The sequence below is a fragment of the Lycorma delicatula genome, chromosome 4 (assembly GCF_047948215.1).
Source record: "Lycorma delicatula isolate Av1 chromosome 4, ASM4794821v1, whole genome shotgun sequence".
NCBI lineage: Eukaryota > Metazoa > Arthropoda > Insecta > Hemiptera > Fulgoridae > Lycorma > Lycorma delicatula.
The window spans coordinates 103,582,548-103,599,235 of NC_134458.1; the positions used below are offsets into that span (position 1 = coordinate 103,582,548).

The following is a 16,688-nucleotide window of genomic DNA, read 5'->3' on the forward strand; positions in this document are numbered from 1 at the left end:
TACTTTCATCATGCAATAGTATGTCATGTTTGTTACCTTTTTGTCTACAAACATTACATATTTTCTGTCCAGGGACTGACTTTAAATACTTTTGTAAATTGTTAATATTTTAGGAGAGTTCCAAACTTATTACTCTTAAAGATTTTGATAAAATTTTTTTCTTGTGAGATTGGAATGGGTCCATACACAATTTTTGGTAGATCTCAGACTTGTTTAAGAAAAATGCTTTATGATGCTCACAGGCAGAAATTAATTGTTGTAAACTTACCCCACTCCTCAGACTTAATTTATTCACTTCTGACTGTTCCAATGATGTAATGCTGACCAGCTTTCTCTGTTGTGTATAACTCAAGTTATGGCATTTAGTTCCATTTCCTTTTCCAACAATGCACTGTTCAGATTGGTTTGCAGACATTTTAATTAATATACACTTTACAAACTTTCATTACTAATTAAGTCCGAATAAAACTAATACATGAAGGCTTGTAGTTTGGGGATGTGGAGGGGGGCTTTCTTGTTGAATCCTGAATTATTCATGTTGGAACAGGCAGTATGCTTCAATGAAGCCTATACCTAAGGAAAGAGTAATGGTGACTCAACTGCTTAATCTTAACTTTTTACACTTTCTTGTTGCCACAGGTGTCTGGCATTTTCTTTGTTACCTTATTTACATGATGTACTAAGTGTAATTATAAAAATTCTAAAATCAATGATAAATTGATTGTATCATAAATATTTTAATAACTTCCGATCAAGTAAATTTTCATAACATAATTTCACTATCTTGTACATGAACATTACATGCGTTTTTCAAGAAGTAAAATGTGTATTATTTAGGGGTTAAAAAATACTCGCAGTCAAAAAACCACAAATTTTCTTCCACTAGCTCATACTTTTAGGATTATATATAAAAACAAAAATGCTTTGGTTACTGCAGTACCTTTTATCTTAAATCGCATTTTTAAATTTTATGTTTTTTCTTCAAAAAAATTATGAAATCTGGGTTTGAACTAATATTTACTGCAGCAATTTCAAGATAAGTTGCTATATGCATTTTTATCTCATTCTGTATATTTTTCTGAAAATTTTAGTGACAAAACCATTGTGATGTGATGAAAATTGACAAAGTTGTGAGTTTTTTACTATATCAATGTCACAATCACTAAAAGCCTCAGAAACAACGTATTTTTTAACAAATTAAAAAAATTAATATCTTAAAAAGTATTTAAGATTAAGAGATTTTTTTTTTAGACTTCTAGTGGCTTTAAATAAGGGAATTAGAATATTTGGTTAAAAAACCTTTCTTAAAAAAAAGTGGGGTTTGGCTGTAAGGTCTTGATAAGGCAATTTTATTTTGCAAGGAATTTGTTATCATTTTATAATCAAAGAATGTTGTATTTTGCCTTAATACTCATGAATCTATTTTGATATAGTGTGCAGGGGTGGACCGTATAACAAATCAGTTAATAGTTACACAGAAGCATGTAATAAGAGTAATTTCAAAAAAATCAAGGGGAATATTAAAACTTCCCCTTTCTATTTTTAGATAACTTAGAGCTTTGTTCATTAGACAACTATATATTTATATAATTTTAGAATATTATGCACTAAAAACTGGACAGCCTGTTTACAGACATAAATATGGGTAGGAGGCTGAGAAGAAACTTAAGTAAAATTGTTGTACCTTTTCTAACTGCAAAACCTTTAAAAGAACCGATGATTATATGGAACCAAAGCTGTATAACTTATTTATTGTTTTTTTTATGAATAATGAATCATGCAGCTTAAGAAAAAAAAATTATTAAGTAAACTCTTTTACTTAGAGGATTCAAAAAGCTTCATTGTAACTACTGACTAGTTGCCAACATTTTTATATTTTTCTGCAGCTGATACACTGATTCATTATTTTCATGAAATCATGTGTATATTTTAATTTTCTTTAGTTCTCTCTTTCTTTTTTATTCAAAGTTTGGATTTACTTTAACTCTTATTGTTTTTTATAGTTATTTTAATTTATATTTTTATTAATGTCTTACTATTAAATATTCTTCATTTTTTTTTTAATAAGTATCTATATTTTAATAGTTTGCATCTATATTCATAGAGAAGGAAACAATGTAAAATATAATTTTTAAAACTCTTCTTTATGTATATATAAATACATAAAACAGATGGATGCACATCTATCTTCCTTTTTTTAGTTCTAATTTTCCTATTAAATTATTTTTTTACTTTTAACTGTTGGCTAATTGTAATTTCCAAAACAGGATATCCTGAGGAGGTACATTATTTCCAAACATACATCTTTGAGCTAGAATTTTTATGGTTTTTTTTTTGTTTTTACCTTAAATTATTATTTTGTAACTAACAATTACTGTTATCATATTAAGTCTGTAGCGATATCGCAATTGTTTTTATAATTATTAAATTAGGAATAAATTACTTTATTATTATTATATATGATGCAGAGAATTGAGGATGTAGGATGTCAGAGTTATCTTTAGCCTTGTAGCCTTGAAGACTAGAAAATAATTGAAAGAAATGGAAAAGAGCGTCAAACAAGTCAAATCAGTGAGGAAAAGTACATAAGACTTTAATTTTGATAAACTTTCAAAGTTTTATAAAAATCCTTGCATCTGTTCAGTAAAATATCTTTTTATTTACTTTATATAATAAAAAAAAAAAAACATAATGCAAGAAAAAAGCTACATTAGATACTGGTTGTTCCAGTTTCAAAACAATGGCATACTAGAAAGTGAGTGGTTTATAATTTTTTCATTCAAGATGGTTGGCAATGAAACTTATTTATAAACTTATGAAACAGTAACCCAAACTAAATTAAAATTTCAATACTTACTTGAAAATGCTTTCTGCTCCCATTGTGATAGTTCTTTTTTAATAGTCTAGTGTATTTTTTTTAAAGTGGCGAATATATATTTAAAAAATGTTTGAAAAATGTGGTGAATTTTAATTGCATCCTTATTCATTTGATATATACATATAAATTTTATGAGTTTATACTTTTATAATCTTCAAGTGTGTTAAAATGTGATCCTTTTTTTAGTACATATAAAATACCAATGGTTAATGTTAGTAAATTTATGTCTTGAGGTGGCTGACAAATATTGAATATATTCTTGTATGTTGCTGGGAAGGAATTTGAAATGATCACTTTATTAATTAAATTTTGTCTTTGTTAAAATAAATAAAAATTAAAAAAAGATACATGAAGGTAAATATATATTTATATATATATCACATTAATTATATAAATAAAGACTCAAGAGAAAATAGCTCAAAAATTAAAAAAATCTGGAAGCAAAGAAACCTTCATAAAAACAAATTAAACAGTCATTAAATAAACTATTCTGCTGTAATATGGAAACTGAACTACTCTGCACCATGTACTACAATGGTCAAATAAAATGCAGCTTCAGAAAAAACATACACTGAACATTGTTCTTGTAAGCAACATAGATGTAACATGTGTCAACACTCTTATAAACACAAATTACAAATTGACTAAGCCGACTACATTTTAATATATAATACAGAAGTATATCATAGAATTTTCAAAGAATTCTACACTCAGTTAACAGATCATGAAAATCATATAAAGCTTCTTCCAACAAGAGGAGCAATGTCACACATCAAACGATTCACTAACATGCGTTCATGTTGCTTTTAATTAGAATGAATTGTCAGCAGAGGGTGGTGGTTCCCCACATTTGTCTAGTTGTGAACTTTTTTTATCGAGCTATTTGAAGGATAGCATTAATGAATCATATTCTAGCACTACCAATGAACTGAAGGTGAAGTATGACAAGAAATCAACAGACCTGATGCAAAACGTTTTGCATCAAGTCTCTCACTCAATGTGAACACTTGAGCATAAAAGTTCATCACTGCATAGAGCACTCATTGCGCAACTATCAACATAAAAGTTTCATGATTACCATTAATATTTTCGATAAGATTTTTACACTTAAATGTTGATCTTTTTATTGGATGTCAATGCGTTAAATATAATAAATTAACATTGTTAAAGTTTTAGATTGATTAGAAATAACAGTTTCTATATGAGATGGTAATTTTTAGGCATGAAAACTATCTACACATAAAAGCAATGTCTTACAGCCTTGGAATAAAAATAAAAAATAACTGAACATTCTGAAAAATAATCAATTCAAAAAAAAGGATAAAGTATTTTTTGGGTTGTTGTAGAAAATCCAAATATATAAATGTTAAATATCAACTTTCACAATTCTTTCCAGTCTTTAAGTATATTTCCAAGTGTTAAGAAAATGGGTTGCAATTAATTTAATGTTTTATAAATACATGCCTTATACTGTTAATATAAATCATAACTATAAAGAGATAAATATATACATATATAATATATAGTTACCACTTGTGCAAAATAATGAACTGATCCAAAACGTAACCAAACTCTATAACCTTGCTGTCTCCAACTATCAGGTACATAAAATGTCCTGTCATACCAAACAACACCGACATGATCTCTTATATCTCTACTCACAGTAATATCATTGTAACTACTGGGAACTGGCATCGGTATGACTTCACCACTCTGAAAAAGAAATTATGAAAGTATTTGTATTTGGGTATACAATTACCTCAACTCAAGTCATTTTTAAAATTAAGTATTTTATAGGAAAGAAATTATGATGGACTTACCTTAAAAAATGCTTTCTTCAAGAATATATAAAGATAACTACTATTTTTATTAAATTTTACTGTTAGATGATTTCATTAATTTGGATAATGTTATTATCCAAATTATCCAGTTATTATCCAATTGGATAATTATTAAATAAAGAGCTATAATACTGATAATAAAATGTTTAACAAAATCATGAGTATACATATACTATATCATTACGTATGTGTAAATGAGGTTGTTATGTAAATTTTAAAGATACCTCTGTAAGAGACAATCATAAAAACCTTTTCAAAATCCATAAATATTTAAGCTATTTTATGTATTTTTCGAAGGGTATGGAGTTCATCTTTATCTAACAGGCATTTGAGTCATTGGGTTAGGTTTAATTTACAACACTGGACAGGAAAGGGTTGAGTCAGTACTAAGGAAGCCCCACCATCTGATTTGTGTAAGGGATGCAGTGGCTCTATGGATCCCATCATTCTCAGCATCAGCACAAATCTAGAGAAACTACATAAACACGTAAAAACTATAAAAAAATTAGTAACTATATACTATATATATATATATATATATATATATATATATATATAGTTACCACTTGTGCAAAATAATGAACTGATCCAAAACATAACCAGATTCTATAACCTTGCTTAAAAGTTTCCACTAGATTAATGAGCTATTTGAAAACAGATATGTCTTCTAAAGGAACAATCTTGCTATGGAAATGTATGACATGGAAAACTATCCACCTGATCTATCAACTACTTAACCAGATTATCACTTAATGTGGTGATTGTATGCAAGGTTCAGAAACTTTATATTCTCAACTAATATCACAGAAAAAAAATTGAGGGATAAAAGCAAGGTTACCACACGTCCCAGAATAAAAAAAAAAGAATTATTCCTTCATTAGGAAGGAATATATTTAAGGTTCTCTATTATTTACATTAATGCTGAATATGAGACTAATAAGAGTGAAAGTTTTTCTGAAATCTTCTTTTAATTACCTAGATAAAAAAAAAATACTTTAAAAAATCACTGACATAAATATATCACTTAAGGACCAATCTAGATACACAAATAGTGAAATAACACAGCATTTATCACATTCTCTATTAATATATATATATATATAATATTGTTTCCATAAATATACATTTATGGAAACAATATTACATCAATGTCAACCTTCTACACGTTTAGATTTATAGATCTACAAATTATGAACTAATAAGTTCGTTTATGAATCAATAAATCACCTGAAACTGACAGAAAATTAAAAAAAAAACATGATGAGCAAGAAGTATCAGACCTAAAATAGCACTTCTTTAAGCTCAACTTTTTGAACCAAAAGAGCGAGTTTTATTATTAACTACAGAATGATCAAAAAATTTAGAAACATTCACACCACACATTATATAAAATGCATCACAGCAGGTTTGGATTCAATTTGTTTACTGTGGTAGCCAAGTCAGTTAAATAAAAATAATAGATAAAATCAATTTAACCTACGATTTTTATGAATTATACAAAATAAATTCAAGTTGCAAACAGTTATACAATTTAAATGTTTTATCTGTTAATAAACTCAGACGTATAACAAAAACTTTACTTTCAATCTATACTGAAGTGAATTAAAATAGTTCTTGAGAAAAAAGATTGCAACAGTCTACCACCTATAATAATGGCTAAAGGGCAGAGAGCACTGCTTAAGGAGATAAATTATATTTAATCTCTTTATAGGCAGTCTATAAGAATTTTTGGGGAAAGCAAATACTACAGTGAAATAAATAAATAAATAATAATGTCACGGTATAACACAGTAATACTCAAATAAAGCTAAACCTTAAAAAAAAATATCATGTATATACCTTAATAAAATGTTAAGCTGTTATGTTGTCTGTTTATAACTGCTAACATAACATACGAATAACGCACACTCCTAGCGCAATGAATTTTACTCTGTGGAGGCGTATTCCTGTAATATTTCTACCGTAAAAAGAAGAAAAAGAAAACTATTGTTTTAATTAGCTTATACATAGTTTTTGTTTGATGTTTTGTATTACTGATTTTCGAATAAACTTAATTTTGAATGAATTGTGTTCTCGCGAAAAAATTCGTTGATGTCTAAGCTTTATCATGCTGATGTGATACGTTAATCTATTAAGACTAATAAGTTAAACTTTAAAGTAATAACACTTTACAAAGAGAAAAAATTCAAACAAACAAATTTACAATAAGAAATAGAAACTAATCACAAAATAAAGCAATCGATCGTTCTTCTTATTTAAAAACAATAGTTTGAAAATTAACTTCCGCATTTCACACCGGCACGGCTAACAATTGTAAGCCGTAATAACATCCGCACGTCCAACACTATTGAATTGTGGGTAGTAGAACTTTAGCATCACGTGACAATGCAATCGCGCGTCTTAACTATTTATTTTACAATATGCAGAACTAACCTCGCAGTAAAAAAATGTCTAAACTGCTAAATTTAATAACAAAATTCACATTAAACGTGTTGATACATTAAATGAATAACTGAATGCACATTAAACGTCTGATGTTTAATTCATTTGAAAACGCTTCAACGACACCTAGCGTATATAAAATTATAAAATGTAAAAATTATATTTAAAATGGACTAACACGCTTAAAGAATTTTATTATGTAGCCTACGTTAAATTCCTTACCCTGGAATAAAATCAAATAGTCTTAATAAAATAAAATATAAAAAAAACGATTCGCTAAAGGCAAATCAAAACTAAAATTATTTATACATAACTAAATAAAATCGGTCAACAAATTTTAATTAATAAAAGTTGGGAAAACATTTCATAAATACAGAACACACATTTTCTGTTAATAAAAATAATAGTACTCACCAGAGCTAAATCTCTATCGTACCAATGCTCTTTGAATCCTTGTAAAGGATCATCTGCCTTCCTAAAATTCCAGATTCCATCTAAGCTTTTAACTTCTCTTGTTAATGACTCTTGCGGATAAAGTATTCCACCACTAGTTACACCAGTAACAATATCAATCAATATTATGTAAAATACTATATACATGAGCTGCAGATTTCTGAAAAAAAAAAAAAAAAATTACATGTCTTTGCTGGTTTTTTTGACACTATTAAATATCTATAATCTGTTCCCTTAACCCACCGGGTTGGTCTAGTGGTGAATGCGTCTTTGTAAATCAGCTGATTTCGAATTCGAGAGTTCCAACGTTCAAATCCTATTAAAGGCAGTTACTTTTATACGGATTTGAATACTAGATCTTGGATACCGTTGTTCTTTGGTGGTTGGGTTTCAATTAACAACCATACATCTCAGAAATGGTTGACCTGAGACTGTGTAAGACTACACTTCATTTGCACTCATACATATCATTCTCATTTATCCTCTGAGGATAAATTTACCTGAGGGTAATTACCGGAGGCTAAACAGGGAAAAAATCTGTTCCCTTAGAACAATTAATAGATGTTTTAAATGTCTGTAATCGACTTAAAGGAGAGAAAAGCTAACAGCAATTAACTTCTATACATTCCGTTTTATTCTGGCTGGCACTATGTAACAGCTGCCGATGGATGATAATGAATTGAGTTTGTTTTTGCGTGTCATGCTTGCCCGGAATCAAATCACCAGCTCTCAGCAAACGATTTTTACGATCATAAGATTACCAGTTAAAAGAAAATTCATTTCAAAATTTAATACGTTAATAAATTCAAACGCCACATACGAGTAGTTTAAATAAATCTAAACAAAAAAATCATTTAAATATTAAAAAAAAATTTTTTTGAGGTTTTAGGGGCATCGACTACTTTGGTCATTAGCCCCTTTCCACTTCAAAAAAAAATAAAAAGAAAAACTCTCTTTTTCTCCCCTATAAAAGAACACTCGTTACATAGTCAGGGCTAGTCTTGTCAAAAGAGCATCTAAAAATAGACTTCTCAATGGTTATTGAAACCCCGAAAACACAACATAACAAGGGTGTTTTAACAAAGGCCCTAGTTATTTTAAAACCTTTCTAACCATTTCTTACGAAATTTTGTCAAAACCATCAAAAAACAGTTCACTGTGAAATAAAAATTAAAAGGAATATTGAAAAAACCTTTAAACACAAGATGACAAGTGTGTAAAGGATTCTCTCTACTAAAAATCACCACAGATCATAATAAAAGGTTATTATAGAGGATTATAATAAAAGGTTATCAAAAACACATGTTAAAATTATCATTTTTCAAAATTAAAAAACATAACTTATATTAAAAGAGATTTTTCATAGAAGCATAAAATCAGTCTCTTCTTAAATACTATCGCCTTGGTTTCCGTTTAGGCCATCCTTTTTTGTTTTTTTTTTCTATCTTCCTAAAGGCCTCGATGTCGAATTCCAAGGTATCTGAGGCCTCGGAGATGGAGTCTTCAGATCTTTCACCGTAAGTCTCGGAGGATCTCCTGCTGCCGGCATCGGATGACACCGGCTCCGTTGGCGTGGCCAGAAGTACAGTCCAGACTGGATGCACAACTGCTAGAACATGTGGGGCGGCCGAATTCCTCGCCCTCTCAGCTAAAGGCCTCTGTGATTTTGGAAGCTTCATTGTTGGTTTTACAAAATCTTCTTTTTCCAGTATCTGTGTGTACTCTGGTTTCTCAGATACCGTAACGGTGACTTTTTCTAGCCGGACTTTTACTTTAGATGCAGTTGATTCAGGCTTTTCGTCGATTTTTTTTTCGTTTGGCTTAACTGATGTACTAGCCATAGGCTCAATCTTAGACTTTACGGAGTACTTTTCTATGGAAACTTCTGTTTTCTTCTGCGTCGGTATTGGACTATTTTCCCTTGATGGTCGTTCCTTCAATTTTTTATTGATGATATATTCGACCATGTTTGCTATTTCTGATATTATTTCCTCTGAAGCTACAGGGATTGCAGCAACCTGCGTATATGACGCAACTTTTGGAGTTCTGCTAATCACAATCTTCCTAGCTTCCAAGTAGCTAACCTTTTGTATCGTCTTGAGACTTCCTGAATAGCTATTTCTTCCTTGTAAAGGTAGGCTTACTACTACAGTTAAAAAAAAGTTCAAAATCCATATTTTTTGGAATTTTGGAATTTTTTGGACACTTTTGGTTCAGTCGATTGCAATCAAAAGGGAAGGTGCACAACTAGATGTTACAACAGTCCTAAATCCAAAATTCAACATCCTACGGCTAATCGTACGTACGTATAGACGTCCCGGCAAAACTAGTCAAAATGGATTCAGGGATGGTCAAAATGGATATTTCCGTTGAAATCTGAAAACCGAAATTTTTTGCAACCACAATACTTCCTTTACTTTGTACAAGGAAGTAAAAATGAAATGATGAAACTCCTGGACTTTGCTGCGCTGGGGGCAAAGTAGTTCTTGAACAACTTCACTGTCCTGATTTCATAAAAAATCTGGTTTTGGGAACACACCTTTTGTTTAGATATTTCTTAGATAATTTTAAATAGTACACCATCCTATTTTAAATGACATGATTTAGAACATAAGAGATAAGAGAAAGAAAGTAGTGAATAGGGATAACTCTGAGAATAAAAACTCACACAATTACAAAAAAAAACAAACTATTACCAATTTTTTAAGTTCTATACGCATATAGTGCGGGAGAAGACGCGACGAAGGATGGTAGTTCTTAATAAGAGGGAATTACAACGTCGTTTGCCAATTCCTGTATTCTACATCCCATGTTATTCTATCCTTAAAATTTCAAAATATAATTCTCTCCTTTCTCAATACATAATAAATATTGCGCTCCCACCTATTTTCGTTCTCCTCGTTTTCTTTCTCTTTTTGGATCCATTCATGCAACTGGTTTGACAAACGTAATGAATATAGTGTTTTTAATTGTCTATTCCGTTAGAGCTAGTAAATATAAATACAAATTCATTCAATTAATGAAGATAACTGGTTAATTAAAATCCAGATTCTAACACTAAATTAAAAAGTAATATTTTTCTTAATTTCTTACTGTTTCTTCCAATTTTAAAATAATCCCTATAATATGTTATATTATGGTTTTTCAGATAATAATGTTACTATGATCTCGATGGATCCTATGATTTTAGAAAGTAATGAAAAAAAAATTGAGTAAATTCTTTTTGTTATGATGCATACTAAGACTTTCGAATTAACTATCACTTAACAACCAAACTTTTATTTAAATAAATATTTTTATATCGGAATACATTTACACTGAGAAATTCAAATGTAGATATCAAATTTCACACTAGGGACTGCCGATTAACTAGAGAGTGCAATCTACGACAAAAGGTTTAATGTAATTTTCTTAAAATATTACTGGTTTATAAAATATATCGTAATCAGACATTTTTAAAGAAATTTCTTTCTGAATGAATGTTGTTAAATTGGGTAATTACAAAAGCCGGGTAAGGTAATCGTGCATCATAATTTCGAAATCATGAATTCATTAATTTAAATTTTTATGAAATTATTAAAAAATGAAGAAAATTCTTTCTAATCCGTTATCCTGCCCTACTAAACGGCATTTGTATGTGCGTCTGTCTGTGTGTGCGTCTCCCTTAGCTTAGCACCGGAATGTACCGATTACTAGCGGAAAATACCGATTCGTTAGTACATATCTCGAGGTGGTCAGGTGTATACTTGTTATATTATTATATATCGATATACATATATATATGTATATAAATATATATACACGTATATGCGAAATATATATTAATAATATATTTTTTTATTTATGTGATTGTTTCTCTTCATAAAATCGATTATTTTGTTAAGACTCAGGTTTCATTTCCTGCTTTTTTATTCGTAAAAATATAAATTTTTCGCTTTTTTTCTTACTCTTTGTAAACTTTCACTCTTTGTTTTACTCTTTATAAATTAACACTTTTTTTGTTACTCTTATTAAAGGGATTCGTTTAATGCTCTATTGTTTGACAGTCTTGTATAATTTTAAAATAAATAAATATATTTTATTACCGTAATTCATTCAATATTGTAGCAGATCTTAAAACACAATTATTTTCGATACAAATAAATCGATACTGAAAGTCCTATCGATTACCCATTTAAAATCGCATATATGATTTTTTTTTTTGGCCTTAAGAAGTTACAACTAAACATACATGTAGGCAAAACACGTGGGTCAAATCAAATAATTAACAACAGAGGTCAAAATTAGTAGAAACAATAATGGTCAAAATTAGAAGAATTTTGAATCCTACATATCCTCCTTAGCGATTTATTGATTTTGAAGCCAACTTCTCTTTTATTATTGTGTCAAGGAAGGTTAGTTTCGTATTACGATAATTTGTTTCGTAAATTGAATATAATATATAAATAATAAATTAATTAATTTAATATATGTTTAAGCTTCCAGCTCTCGTATTGAGTGAATTTGAATACGGATATTATGGATCTTGATGAAAATGTTGAGAGTGTGCAATCTTTAAAAGATGCCTAAACCGATCTAAACCAAATTTAATTGGAAAGATTTGCTGATATTTTTTCGCTTTTCCTTTCGCTTTTCGATTTTCACCATTCAAAAAAAAAAAACATTTTTACACAAGTGGTAATCAGTTTTGAACACCTAATAATAGCATTCCGAGACGCCGCCCGCCCGGAGGGCATAGCTGCGGAGGTATGCCGTAGGCACGCCCTGCAGCTAGTATTCTATAAATTTAAGTACGAATATGATACTATCTTGTATATTTTATGATATATGTAAACTTAATGTTGGGAAATTTAAATTAATATATCCGTTTCCTTCACCACAGCCAGCTGAACGGCGTTATCTAAACGAAATCCACATTTTTAATAACACTCTCTTACAATTTGATTGATTGGTTAAATTTTATTACACCTACCGATTTTATGGGATATTTTCACATTTGGTTTTAAGACTGATCTAAACCAGTTATTCGGATCTGAATAGGGGTAATTTCGTAAACAATCGGGTCGGTCTAGCGGTAAACTTGTAATCGCAAATCAGCTGATTTCGAAGTCAAGAGTTATAAGGTTCAAATTCTAGTAAAGGCAGTTACTTTTATACGGATTTGAATACTAGATTGTGAATACCGATGTTCTTTTGCGGTTGGATTTCAATTAACCACACATCTCAGGAACGGAAGACCTGAGACCTGTACCAAGACTGTACTTCATTTACATTCATACATATCATCTTCTGAAGTAATTAATACTTTACGGTCGTTCTGGAATCTAAGCAGAAAAAGTACGGTTGTAATTTCGTGCAACATTGACTCGATTAATTATTATGATTTTTAAATAAAATAATATAAAAATATTAAATTATTTTGAATTTTATCACTTTTCAACTACTATAATCCTGTCAAATAAATTTTTTATCGGAATGTATAATAATGAAAATATTACTTTTGGATCACAACTTTCAGTTGGCTGTAATGCAAAGTCGATGTCAAACGTTTAAATAATATATTTCTTTAAAATGTTTCCTCCTTTTTCTGAATTTTATTACCCGTATTTTATTTAGATATTTTGGGATATTATTCGGTTTTACAACTGGATTAAGATTTTCAAGAAGTTATAACAATCGATAATTTTTCATTACGTTTATTTAACTGACGTCACCTCCTAAAAATAAAAAAATAGTAGATTTAAAGAAGACGAAAAAACAGAAAGAAGGAGGTAATATCTATCTCTTTAAGGACGTAGATTAAAGAAGAAGGTAGTAAGTGATAAAAATCGAAGGATATAGCGATATTTTAACTTAATTAGATTAAAATTAGGACTAGAAAGTTGTTTTTCACGCAGCGTTGCGTGCATTGAACCTTTTCAATTCATCGGATCAATGATTCGACTGTTCTCCATCATTGTACATATAAGCTTTAACACCTTTATTAAACTATAAATCAGATAAGTAACACATATAAGTAACACATAAGTATGATCATGTATTCTGGCGCCAATTCAAAAAAATGTGCAAAGAATTAATTATATATTTGGACGATATTATTTCTTACTTTTTAGCGCATTTTGATGTCGGTTACATTTTCAAAAAATAATTATTTCATAATTTTCTGTGTCTGATTAACAACGATAAGTTATTCGGCGAAGTTAATGCGCTCCTTTTTGGTGGTATAATGCAGCTGCCTCCAGTCAAAGGCCATTGATGTTTTGTTCAAACTCCTTGGCGTGAAGCAGAAATAAATTTCTGGCATCAATTTTCATTTTTTGAGCTAACAATAAACACGAGACAAAGAAATGACATGGAGTTCATCGATTTATTAAATAACTTGAGTTTTGGCGAAGTTACACCTGGCCGATTGGAAATACTTTGCGAAAAAAGGAGGGTAAATTTAACAGACAAATTTGCTGATGAAAATGCTGTAAGAATATTTCCAACTATTAAATTAGTGGATGAATATAATCCTCTGAAGTAATTAATACCTTATGGTTGTTCCGGAAGCGAAACAGAAAATGAAAGGCGTAATTTCGTGCAATATTGACTCGGTTAATTATTATGATTTTTAAACAAAATAACATAAAAAAATAAAATTATTTTTCATTTTATCACTTTTCAACTAATATAATCTTCCCTATGAAGCGATACTATCAAGTATATTTTATGATATATGTAAAAACTTAATGTTGGGAAATTTAAATTAACATATCCATTTCTTTTACCACAACCAAGTAAACTGTGTTATCTAAACGAAACCCACATTTTTAATAACATCCTCTTTAAATTATATTGGTTGGCTGAATTTTATTACACCTACCGATTTTATGGGATATTTTCTCATTTGGTCTTACGACTGAGCTAAACCAGTTATTCGGATCTGAATAGGCATAATTTCGTAAACCATCGGGTCGTTCTGGCGGTGAACTTGTCATCGCAAATCAGCTGATCTCGACGTCGAGAGTTCTAAGGTTCAAATCCTAGTAAAGGCAGTTACTTTTATAGGATTTGAATACTAAATTGTGACAAATTGAAAACCAACCAGTCAGTCAGTCAGTTGGGTCGTGGCGGAGGGGTCAGTTTGGGAGGGGGTCAGTGGGGTCACTGTACGACTGATACTATATCATAAACAGAGTTCATTATTATTAACGCTATTGATGAATCATGAAAAGCTGCAACATATGGGAAAACTCCTCCCGGGAATGTTTTTCCGGTAGACTTTAATAACTGCGGTTGCCTGTTGCATAATATAATAAAATAAACAAATTTGTTTTAATACATTTTTTTTCTATGAAGAAATTGGTCTTTTCGTGATGTCCCCCACTCCCTTAACGAATTTTGAAAAAAAAAACAATGATCAATGCCTCATATATAGAAATATTTGAGCAAAATTTGAAGAAAATCGGTTCGTTCAATCCTGAGATATAAGGTCAATAGCAGTGCGACCCACATACACACATATATGTTTTTTTTTGTCTACATGAACTAGTTGGACCCTGAAGCGTAAAGATTTTGGGATAAAGGTCACCATTTTTGACACAATCACCATGCTTTCTCCTTGAATATTCTTACTATATTCGCCGGGAAAGTAAAAAAATGTTTTTGTAATGATTAGGATAAATAAAAATAATAAGAGAAATTAAAAAAAAAAAAAAATTATTTGCAATTAAATAAATGAAATATGCTTATTTTTCGACATATTCTTCTTGTATTTTTTATACATTCAATCCGTCTTTTAATAACTTTTGAATTCCTTCCTGGAAGAAATAACTTTTGGTCTGCATAAATAATACCGCACCTCTTCCATGACCCCTTCATTAGAACAAAAATTATTCCCACAGAACTCTTCTTTTAATGGGCTAAAAGATAGAAATTGCTTGGAACCAGTTGGGGGATATACGGTGAGTGGGAAGCTGATCTAAACCAATATCTTAAAGGTAAAGTGCCCAGCATTTCTTGAGGCCGGCATTCAGGCAAATGCTAGCTGATATCATGGAGGCAAAATTTGTTAGTCATATAAGATTGAGCGTAATCTAAAGAAAACTTACACGTTTTGAAAGTTTACCTCATCTTTGAACTTGATTTTTCCCTTTAGGGATTAGAGTAGCTCACAATTCCCCGTTTAAATACAGGGGATTAAACAACAATAACGAATAATAAGAAATTAAACAATAACGGGGAATTGTGAGCTACTGGAGCTATTGGATTGTGTAATAAGAAGTTTTCTTGGATGTCCATCTATTAAATGGTAAAGAAAGGAAATGGTAGGAACATTCGGAAAAATTACACAGGATATATAATTCATAGAAATATTCCAAGATTAACTTATTTCTAAAACTGCTATCTATACCTTTTCAAAGTGTGAGATATGAAAACAAGAAGCCACCGTTATGTATTGTTACTACCTTAGTAACTACATGATGTTAATCTTTATTTTTTTCCACTACACCCCTGGACCGGATCTGCAGTCAAGAATGACTCAGTTCAGGGGCGTGTCCTTGCGACTCCAACAGGCCTTTCCGCCTGCCGGTAGTAGGTCCCGGCATGGCAGGTCGGCCCGCCCGGTCTGAATCTTTTTATTTTAATTTACCTGCCTCTAACTTCAGAGGCGGGGGTAACCGGGCCCGGATATGCCATTCCTGGGACCCCGCCCCATTCACCGGGACTCGGTCTTTTCTCCAATTTTGTTTTTTTGACCTGGGGGGCGGGAGTCTTCTTGCGTCCTCACTGCCGCCTACCCGTGCAACACGGACGAACGGTAGCTCAGCAGGAAGCTGTCCTTCCCTCCCACCTCTTCCACCCGAGCTTCAGTCTGTCCCCCATTCTCTATAAACCTTTACCTTTCTCTTTAGGATGTCCGCAATCAGCTTCTTCATGTTTAGCCATTCCCTTAAACCATTCAACATGTACTGGATAGCGGTTTCAGGTGTCACCCATTCGAGATTACAATTTAACTTGGTCCCATCCCACCGAGGACATTCAAAGAAGGTATAGTAGGGGGTGTCCTACAGCCCGCAATACATACATGA

The 16,688-nt window shown here is 30.7% G+C and overlaps 1 protein-coding gene across 3 annotated transcripts in view; it reads right to left on the reverse strand.

Moving 5' to 3' along the window:
- The window catches only part of LOC142323722 (beta-glucuronidase-like), a 221,518-nt gene that overhangs the window by 78,193 nt on the left and 126,637 nt on the right, over positions 1–16,688 (reverse strand). For 2 of the 3 annotated variants that reach the window (XM_075363874.1, XM_075363876.1), the window contains exons 2-3: positions 7,576–7,774; positions 4,409–4,591 (exon numbers count right to left, since the gene is read on the reverse strand). In XM_075363874.1, coding sequence (XP_075219989.1) covers positions 4,409–4,591; positions 7,576–7,774 — 382 coding nt within the window. Of the gene's footprint in view, positions 1–4,408; positions 4,592–6,558; positions 6,732–7,575; positions 7,775–16,688 lie in introns of those variants that run through there. The other variant, XM_075363877.1, reaches the window with a different exon arrangement.